We start from the raw sequence: 10,928 nt of genomic DNA, 5'->3' as shown, positions 1-10,928 counted from the left end.
CTCTTGGCTGAAGAACTGACACAGGCATATCAAGAAGATGACATTGAATCCGGTGACCAGGAATTCTCTCCAGAAATCAAGAAAAGAAGGCCCCGTAGGTCCCGTTGTCCACTACACTGGATTAAAACAATGAAGTCCCAGTGGACATGTGATAAAATTTGAATTAAATTTAAAAAGTAGTAGGCCTACACAAGTACACAAACACAGCATCATATGAAGTTACAAATTATTTGAGTACTCATTTTATGAGATACATTTGTACTTAATAAATATTTTGGTGTGTACTTTTACTTCTACTTGAGTGACTACTATTATAACGTAATTATACTTAAACTTGAGTATAGCGTTTGCTTACTCTACCCACCTCTGCTCCTAGGATATAGTCCTATAATATATTTTTATATCCCTAAAAATATTCATACCTCAGTACAGCAGATGGCGGTAATGAAATGAGATTGCAAGGTGCTAATGAATCACAGAAGAAGCAGATTAACTCGCAAGTGAAACAGGTGAGGCTAGGGTTTTCTCTGTTTTTACGGAGTTGGTTGATGACCGAGTCAAAATAACTAGTAAAAGACACGGGTCACTGTAATCGCAGTTTCCACATATAACGTTAAGTATCGTAAAGGTAAAAGTGTAACGCAATGACCAAGGGAAGTTAGGCGACTAAGCTAATAAGCTAACGTTAGTTCACGGTTGATGCTATGGGATAATAACTAACGTGAAGTGAAATCAAAATATGCTTACAGTCAGCAGAGAACCTTGATTGTGTCTGGCGATGCTGCACCTGCTTATGCTCGATACGTTGGTCAAAGGCTACATTCGATATTTCAAAAAGGCTAACGTTAGCTGACCTACGTCAGTTAGCTGTATGTACACAGGCATTTAACTCCATTAACTTAAACCTCAAGGCATTATGCTGTTCAATTTTATAGTTACAGACTTTGGTATGTCAAATAAAATATGCGACAAATCGTCCGTTTTCTGACACTTTTTAATGAACAAAACGGTCATGGCCAAACAGCCATGTCACTAATTCAGTAACGTTACTGATCCCTTTTGCTGCCTATACGATTTGTTCACAATAGTTCACAAGCTTCATATCTGATAGAAATAGAGCACATACATCCGCACAAATGTATTACTTATGGAATGTTGTGGTAAGATGGATAGAAAGTTGAAGAACATCCTAAACTAGCCTGGTTACTACTGAGATGGTGTAATGATAAAGCAACAACAGATCAGACACAGTGCGGCAAAGCATGGTTTCCATTTCCTGAGTAGCACTGCCAGTTATTTATTTGTTTAAAGTTAGAGATATATATTTCTGCTTAAAAAATGTGAAGTGTAATTGCTTGCTACCATCACTGCAACTGCACCGGTCAGACACGGGATTGAAAGCAGGGTATATGAAATTGACAGAATTGTGTTGAACAAACTATACAAGAACACGCATATGAATAGAGACAACTCGGCATCGCCGATACAATCACTCAACATCAGTCATCTCCTCTGCAGGGACTGGGTGTACATGTATGGCTTAAACGTGCATTCTGTTCTTCCGTAGCACAGCTGATATTCGTAAATAAATATGCCCTCATCAGTGCCCAAAGTTTTCATGGCAGGCCCCCCTTTTACAATGAGGAAAAACATCCCTTCTTTAGCATCTGTCTTGCATGGTTCTGGATGACACTAGATGGTATGTTGAGCCATTATAAAAATGTGAATTTTGTCAATATTAACACCAGCATTCATCACAGTGCAGTCATATCATTTAATTTACAGTTTGCATTTTTTACAGTGCACTTACTCTTTAATGCAACCAGTGGTTGGTTGTTTTGGATTTTCATTACTTTTTTTGCCCTCAACCCGCACCCCTTTTTCTGGAACGTAAAAACAGCAACCGCAAAACAACTATACAATGGAATCTTTAATTTAATTTCGCCACTGACAGGCTCATAAAGGTTATTATAAGGCTCTGACAACATGGAATGGATCCCTACACCTGTGTCGGTTTACCTCAATAACTGTACAGAAACTGTAGAAAATGAAAATGTTTCTACAGTCTGTGGTTTACCTTTCTCTAGTTCTGGTCTCTGATCAGTCGGTGCCTGCAGTCGATTATCGTGGTGGTGGGCTGTTTTGAAATTTCAAATTATTGACTACAGGCACTGGTTTGCTACGTCAGAGTCCTGAAGAAGAGACAGATACAAAACTGTTGGTACAAACAGTCATTTTCTACAGTTTCTGTAAGAACGCACTCACCAGATGATTCAGTCAAGATGCAGGACCATATACATGCCATTTATACTAAAAGATATTTTGCATCAAAAACAAAATAGTAGAACAAAACTGGATGAAGTCATGACTGAGATGACAGAAACAGCTTGGCTTATACATTTTACCATGCGGGCTGGAGGAGTTGGAAAATAAAGTGTTAGTCTTAAATGGGGCTAGTGCTACAAGTTAACGGTATTTTTATTTGTGCACAGGTGGAGGGCACGGACCTGTGATCATTAGAAATGTAGTACATTTCCGAGAGAGTATGCACTGTGTGTCAGAAAGTTAAAGGGGACATATTATGAAAGTTTCACGTGTTTCTACACGTTAATTTGGGTATCTGGCATGTCTACCAACACAGAAACGCTGGAAAAAGCACCCCAGGTGGTTTGTTAGGGTTTCTCTATGTCAGAAATATGCTTAAGCGAGCACTTCTGAGATGTGCCTGGTTTTAGTCACAAAGGGCGCTTATTAGAATTACACGTACCCATTGTCTCTCTGTGCTGTTTTAAATGATCCATGTGGTATTTTGACCAAAGTATGTTACAGACATTTCATTAAGACCCCAAGGAACCATATCAACTTGTGGTAAAATGGGCATACCATGAGTCCTTTAATGGCACTGAAAAAACTATTTAGCTAACAGACTATTACTTTCAATTCAGTTGCTTTACAATGTTGATAGTCAAATTGTGTAATTGTATTATTTAAAAAATCTAGTTTAGCTAGTTTAACACATTGTGAATCTGTGTAAGTTATTCTGCTTAAAAAGTAAGCCTGTACACCACCTAGATCTAAGTTAAATGAAAGTTAGAGTTCATTAAACATATTTTGAAGATTTTGCGATCAGACAACCTCTGCATATATCAACAGAGATCTGTGTCTAATTGGCTTTTACTATCAACATAGGTTAAACACTGTGCTTTAACCAATAACCTTAAGAAATACTTATCATACTTTCAGTTTGATATTAAAATGTGATCTCCCTCCCTTTCTACCACTGTCATTCCCCTCCTTTATATTGCTGCTCTTTTGATGTATAAATAGAGGTTGCTTCACTTTTTTATTCATTCCATGACAGTGGCACGAGTGAGCTATTGAAACGCTGAAGGCACTCTTTTTCAGTGAGGCCATCCGTAAATAAATGAATGTCCTTGTGTTGAACACTAGAGGGCATGTTGTGTATATTATACGGAATAACGGACCCCAAACAAAACTTTAGAAATGAGGTGTTACTGTTCAAGCTCTGGTCAAAGTTAGCTAAGTGATTGGTGGATCGTCTTGTCAATCATTGTTTTGGCGATTGGTGAATTGTCAGTTATTAATAACAATCCTCCTCCAAATCAGAGAACTAATGTAGGTGTACATAGACACAGAAAAAAAACCTTTTTTTTGTTTTAGACAGTGGAAGTTAATTTTGGGACAGTGAATTTTGAGTCCACTTGCCTGACCAGGCAAGTAGCAGAAACACGTTTTGTTGAACCCTGCCATAATTACCTCTGGGGTATGCAGTGTACTTTTAAGAATGCTCGGATTGCTTGGGTTGATTTGCGCACTGTGGATACATTTTAAGTGTGATGCTGTGATGCATTTGGATTCTGTGTTTACCCAGGACTATCCCACTTTATGTTAAAGGTGGAAGGTTTAGGTGCATCTATTAGCAGAAATGGAATGTAGCTTTCAGAATCGTGTTGTTTTCATTAGTGTGCAGACTCCTCTTCCAAAGAGTTTTTCATGTCATGCCATCATGTTTCTACAGAAGCCCAGAATGGACAAACCAAAACACTGGCTCTAGAGAGGGCCTTTTGCGTTTTCATGGCATTTGAGGACCACTGTAGCTTCTCGCACATGCTTGGAAAGGAAGGGGTATTCAGTTGGTTGCAATTCACCAACTTCGCCACTAGATGCCACTGAATCCTAAACACTACCTGTGTTAAAGAAGTTCTTTATTAACTAGCCCAAGCTGTGCGTTGAGAAACATGACATGCATCCATCTTGCCATCCGACCCTTCCCCAAATACACACATTCAACATTTGCTTTTATATATCCAATCTGTTGTCAGTGAAAAGGGACAATAGTCATTGACACAAACATTTTCATTACACTCAGTTGTGATTATATGCAATAACAAAAGACTTCATCAAGGGGTTACTCTGAGGTCATCATTTAAACTATTACCCTCTAAAGCAAAAAACTGAAGAGCTTGCAGAGAACCCATTTAATATAGTGACTGAACAGTGTTACTTCCATGTTTCTTAGAAGTTCATTTCAAGATTGCATCACAAGTGTCTTATTTTCTTTTTTTCTGTTCAAATATAGGTGGTGTGCATTCAAGCAACCCAACACAGCCCGAGCCATGGAGAGCCTCTCGAGCCACAGCTCCTACCTCCTCCAGCAGCTGCAGGAGCAGCGGATCCAGGGCATGCTCTGTGACTGCATGCTTGTTGTTAAGGGTGTGCGCTTCAAAGCACATAAAAATGTTCTAGCTGCTTTCAGCTCATATTTCAGGTAATATAATGACAATTCCAATATTTACATCAAGTTGCAGCAACTGTTCATTTTTCTTTAGACAAATCTTATTTTTATATACAACTTCAAGTTTCATACAAAAGCCTATAAGCAGGGAACATTCCACTGCACATTTACTTACTATTTAACTTTATTTATCTTTTTCACCTTGCATGTACTTTTAGCCTTTATTAAATTGTAAGTACTTGTACTTGAATTTTCATTTCTTTGCTGTGATTATATTTGTCTTACATGTACATTTGTCTTATCTTTTAAGGTCTCTTTTCCAGAACACGACAGGTCAGAGAAACGATGTGTTCCATCTAGTCATTCAGGATGTTGGCGGAATGGGGCAGGTGTTGGACTACATGTATACCTCTCACCTGGAGTTGAATCAGGACAATGTTCAAGCCTTGCTAGATATCGCCCTGTATCTTCAGATGCCCAATATTCTGAGCATGTGCAACAGTTTCCCAAAGTCTTGTGCCTCCACTGTTGATGCCTCCACCCTCTCCATGCCTGGTGTCCTGGGGCATGAGCAGGGCTGCATGTTGGGTGGGAACCTGCCCCCTGAGATTGATATTCTGCCCACAGAAACCCAGAGATCTCTCAACTGTTCCACTGAGGACGGTAAGTCCAAAGAGGATTCACACATTCAGAGAAACATTCCTATCGACGTGGTCACCAACGTGCCCGCAGCACCAATCAAACAACCATTGCCTGGCTACAAGCTGCGTAGTTTCTACAGCAAGCAATATTTTAAAGAGAGTGCAATAGAGACATGCTACTCTCCAAGTATGCCCAATCAGAATCATGCTCTAGTGGAAGTCACCAATGACACCTTTGACCCTACCCCCGCGTGCCAGGGAAGTGCCATACCAGTGGGCCAGGATACCTCAATGCCAGCACCTCGAGGCTCCAGTTCAGTAGCACCTGATCCCATGTATCCTCCTGCTTGTAAGAGTCCTGTGTCCAGGCCAGTGCGTCCCAAGAAAGCATTGTACCTGAAAAAGTATAACTACCTCTGCTCTGAGAGAACTGTGGTGAAAATGCACATTTCAAAGAGTCCATTCACTGACCACTGTGTGAATGAGGGTCCGCAAGAAGAGCCAGAGCAAAGTCAGCTGGCGGACAGTTTGGATGAGCGGGTTGGGCCAGAGAACGTGGAAGACTCAGAGTTAGGCCCGAGTCAGCCAGTCTCCATGTCTCCAACACTCAATGCTGTGGAGACCTGCTCAGAATTAAACAGGGGCCCTCCAGCAGGAGAAACAGGAAATAAGAAGGATTACTGCTGTGAAATATGCAGGAAAACATTTAAACACCCCAGCAACCTGGAGCTCCACAAGCGCTCACATACTGGTATGTAGTGAATTTTGTAAGGATTTATCTACACAATGTACACTCCCATATTCCTATATTTGTATACCCCACCCACCCCTCCAGTAACCAGAACCCCCAATTTCAACTTTGCATAGACGTTTCTATCCAAAGCAACTGACAGTTGTAGACAGTTGTAGTAACAATAACAACGTTAACGAGAAGCGCAGACCTCCGCCAAAGCCACAAACCCTCTTACGCAATGTTAACAAAAGGGAAAAATCATTCGTAAATCAACCCCGTGATTCGGATCCACTTTCAAAATGGAATCCTTTGCCCATGCTACACCCCCTTCATCAAGTTTCATGATCATCTTTGGCCTGGTAGTTTTTGCGTAATCCTGCTGACATACCAACAGAAAGACCAAAAACATAACCTCCTTGGCGGAGGCAAGTGTAGACCATTATAATAAAAAAACAATGAAATCACAATAATAATAATTAAATGATTGTAATTATAACAAAATGTAGCTCTTCATCACTTTTATACAACAGACAGACTTTTTGGAGATGTGTCCCCAGACAGGCTTGTTCTCCTGCTCTTGCACACATGCTTGCACACACGCTCCTCTTTCTCATTGGGGAGGTCAGTGTGGTGATTAAAGCCCCATATCTACTGGCATGGACACACATTCAGCAGTCAGGTCAAGGAGCGGTTGGAATGCAGTCTCAACCCAAACCTGGGACGTGCACGATAAATAGCACAAGGAATGAAACATTACCATGCTGGGCAACTTCTCCTTCTTCATCGTCATCTTCCTCTTTCTATATACTGCATTGTACTATGAAGGGGCCATATTACTTTTTCTTTCTCTTTGAGCATCTAAGGTGACCAGGGTTTGTATCCTGGTTTCTTCCCTTACCCTAATCTGGGTTTGTTATCTCGGGGGCTTGTCCACCCCCAACCCCTTCCCTTACCCTAATCTGGGCTTCTTATCTCGAGGGGATCACCAATCCCTATCCCCCTACCCTTACCCTGGTCAGCCTGTGGCAATAATTAGATGGAATTGTTACATTACATTGGCATCTCTGGAATTACTCCACGTTACTTCACCCGTACGTGATCCAGAAGAGAGCTCAGTCTAGAACCAAGAGTGTCCCTTGCATCATTGACCTCTAGTGGTGAGAATGAACTCGGAGTAGGTAGATTAGATGCAACCAAGGAAGACTCACTGCTTGAGACACTTCTGAGGTTACGACGAAACACAGGAGGCCATTAGAGGAGGAACAGTAGAATGTTCTGGGAGACGCACAGATAATCTAATAAAGTAGGCCTAATCATCAGAGATATGTAATGGAGTAACCATTTATTTTTCTGTAGTGCAATTGCACGACCGTATGAGATCCCTACCAGCCTTATAAGAAGGAGGGCTGTGAACACCTTTGACGTTAACTGAGTTAAGTAATTAATCAAAAGCGCTGCAGGGGTGGCCGTGTTTTCTAGCCTTATTTCCGTTTCAGTAAGGGCAGGTAACTGGAGGGATGACGGAGACTAGAGCAGGATTATAATCCAATTTACTCACTGCAGATTGGCAGTTCCACAATCCGACAGGAAAGTAGGACAAGAGTACTGCTGCACTGATATTAGATTACTGTGATTACGCTGCTATAATAATTAACCCACATGAATAATTAACACAGAGCATGGAATAAAACGTGGTATGATTATGTGTGTGGATGAAGGCCCTAATGAACAAGGTCATGTTTTTTTTCCACTGAACAGGTGAGAAGCCATTCCAGTGTAACATTTGTGGGAAACATTTTTCACAGGTATGAAGTGTTCCTGTGGAGTCCTTCCATAACATTTCAGAGAGGGTTGAGCTGTAAAACATTCTCAGAGTTACACATCATACACATACATGTTCCAATGGAATCATTCTCAGAGTTACACATCATACACATACATGTTCCAATGGAATCATTCTTAAGAGCTGTGCAGCAAAGTAAGCTAAGTTTTCCCATCAAGAAAAAACAGACACATTATTATTACTCAAGCTACCTCAGCTTCAAATTTCAGTATATTTGTCTTCCAATATATAAGTCTGTTTACATTTATTGTCAGTGGAAGGAATTCCTAGTACAAAAGTATATTGAAATCTAATCTAGATTCAGACTCTATAGGTGGTGAGTAGTTGGTGAGTAGAACATTTCACCCTGATATCCTCAATGGTGTTGAAAATGTCTGTGTCCATAAATGCTATAGCACACTTTAGAGAATGCGAGTGGGAAAATTTGAGTTCAAATTGCCATCATTTTGTTTACTTTTGATATTGGGCTGAAACTTTGCCTGTGCTCATGTCTGGAGTATGGGTATGATACAAATCTGGAGAAAAACTGAGGTGGTCATATGGGGACCTCTAGGGGATTTGGTATGAAATGACCCAGCTAGCAATTAGATTGTGTGTTTTAGGATATGTTTGAAACCAAGTCTTTAGTTAGGATTCTATTAAACATGATTTTGTTTTATCTTCTTGCACAGTCAGGTAATTTGCAGACACACTTACGCCGGCATTCAGGAGAAAAACCTTACATATGTGAACTCTGTGGGAAAAGGTACTGAAAACACTTTAATTTGCCTTACATACATTTGAATTTGCTCAGCAATTGGCAGACTAGTGAATTAATAAAAACTAAAGTTGAAATTAATATCAATGTTTTTCCCCACAATTGTAGACAGAAGTTGTTGTTGAAGTGTTTCGGGGGGAAAACCCTGCAAAACTTTGCTTACTGTAATTGAAATGGAAATGTTTGAACGTGATCCAAAGGCTGCAATCACAATTATCCAACGCCCTTAAATGCGTGAAGTTGATTTTATGAATAGGTCAAAGAAAAAATCGTATTCTTTCCAAAAATGTCCATTGTCAAATTATTATTCTTTTAGAGCTTTAAAGCATCAAGATCATTGATATGCCTTGACTGGCAATTCTTTCTTTATATATTAAATATTTTCTGTAATATATTGAACTACATGATATGGAGCAGGGTAAGATTAAAAGGCAACAGTCAGACATGCTATATTTCATTAATACCCCACGTTGAATTTTAGTATGAATTAATCCATATTACTTGACTTGACTGATTGACTTAATTACATTAGACCATCCTCTGGCACTGTGTGAGGACAATGAATCCATTTTTATTAACCTTTAATATAAGTCAATATTCCCAGAATAAGTAGCATAGGCTATATTTGAAGAATCTTGTGGGCTAGCATTACTTTCTAATAATTTCTTACAATGCTTCTTACATTCATTATTTAATCAGTTTAATTGGAAATTCAGTGATAAAACTAGCCTGGAGGGTATTTCACATGAAGCCTCAATGCTTCAGAGAGTTAAAGCTTAATTAGATTGCTGTACAACAGAATTAAAATCCATTAGCTAGCTAGCTAATGTTAGTACATCTACCTAGCATAGCTAGCAAGTTAACTTATTTTTTCTTTTAGACATAGATGAAACTTACTTATTCAACTTACTTAAAAATGATCTTAAATTTTAAGAAAGTCAACACCAGCCTTCACCATTGATATATACAATGGAGACATTTTATCTGACGTCACGCACTAATGTTACTAACTAGTAATTTAGTATGTTATCTTCATTTAGTGAGTGTATTCAACTAACCAACAGTGGGATAGAGACAGCTAAAGTAAATATAATAGACAGGCAATAAAAAAGGTTCAAGGCACTTTATAGAAAACCTTGTATTGCAGAAGCTAAATTATGTACAAACAGTCCAGTAGATGAGCCAAGAACAGCTCTCAGTCTTGGTAGGTGAAGTAAGAAGCAACTGCATACAACAAACATGCAACACTGTAAACGTTGCCGTGGTAGCAAGAATAAGGCAAAAAGATAATGGAACACAGAGTCTTTCTAATTCTGTGGGCAAACAAGCAACATGTCTAGCCAACCACCACGACCACCCTAGCAACCACCATAACAACCACTTCAGCTACAATACCAACTATCTCAAGTATTTTTTAGTCCTCATTTTATCCTCAAACCCTAGTTTTGATTGTAGCTGTATGTTGGCTTGAATTTCACAGGGCAAACTATGGCAAAGAATAATGACTACTGTGTTTCTTGATAGCTTTGCTGCCTCAGGGGATGTGCAGCGTCACATTGTCATCCACACAGGACAAAGGCCTCATCTGTGTGACGTTTGTGGACGAGGTAAGTGGTCTTTTTCTCAGTGTTTCCAAACATTTGAACAGTAGTATGGCCGTACATGTGATTACTATGCTATGTAAATCCAAATGTCAATGTAATGTGTTGGCCTTTGTGTCTGAGAGGGCGTAGCATGTACTAGGCTGCGAAATAGAGCGTGTATTTGTACATTCTGTATGTTTTTCTGTTAACATTATATTACTTATACTGATATATATGTTTTAACATAGATGATTAACATAGTGAGTTTTAAATCCCTTACTACCAGAACTGCATATGTAACACCTCACAGGGGCTGTGTTTTAATTATCTGTGATTTTGTTACTCTACAGGGTTCAGTAACTTCAGTAACTTGAAAGAACATAAAAAGACACACTCAACTGATAAAGAATTTATTTGTGACCAGTGTGGCAAGTCTTTCAACATGCACAGAAAGTTGCAAAAGCATAAAATCCGTCACATCGGAGACAGACCTCACAGCTGCCAAACCTGTGGTAAGTAATCTTAGTCTTTCCGAAACAAATGGAACTGACGTGTTTCTTTTGCCTGTGCAGTCATTCAGACCGTACACAACTACAGCAGCTGGATATTTCTGTA

At 39.5% G+C, this 10,928-nt stretch overlaps 1 protein-coding gene across 1 annotated transcript; it reads left to right on the top strand.

The window, feature by feature from the left end:
- The first annotated feature begins 415 nt into the window (after nucleotides 1-415).
- Nucleotides 416-10,916, top strand: zbtb49 (zinc finger and BTB domain containing 49). The gene is made up of 7 exons (XM_031587557.2): nucleotides 416-509; nucleotides 4,601-4,789; nucleotides 5,067-6,148; nucleotides 7,889-7,935; nucleotides 8,645-8,718; nucleotides 10,255-10,337; nucleotides 10,664-10,916. The coding sequence occupies exons 2-7, from the start codon at nucleotides 4,638-4,640 to the stop codon at nucleotides 10,831-10,833; spliced, it is 1,608 nt and encodes a 535-aa protein (XP_031443417.1). The 5' UTR covers nucleotides 416-509; nucleotides 4,601-4,637; the 3' UTR covers nucleotides 10,834-10,916.
- Nucleotides 10,917-10,928: the final 12 nt, after the last annotated feature.

The sequence above is a fragment of the Clupea harengus genome, chromosome 20 (genome assembly GCF_900700415.2).
Source record: "Clupea harengus chromosome 20, Ch_v2.0.2, whole genome shotgun sequence".
Taxonomy (NCBI): Eukaryota; Metazoa; Chordata; class Actinopteri; order Clupeiformes; family Clupeidae; genus Clupea; species Clupea harengus.
Note: the sequence above shows the minus strand (reverse complement) of the source record. Positions and strands in the feature narration are given on the sequence as shown.

Bases quoted from the DNA above. Each gene is read 5' to 3' on its own strand.
- zbtb49 (XM_031587557.2), top strand. From the start codon at position 4,638: ATGGAGAGCCTCTCGAGCCACAGCTCCTACCTCCTCCAGCAGCTGCAG. The intron at 7,936-8,644 runs GTATGAAGTGTT...CTTCTTGCACAG, and splicing joins GTGGGAAACATTTTTCACAG to TCAGGTAATTTGCAGACACA. The intron at 10,338-10,663 runs GTAAGTGGTCTT...GTTACTCTACAG, and splicing joins GTGTGACGTTTGTGGACGAG to GGTTCAGTAACTTCAGTAAC.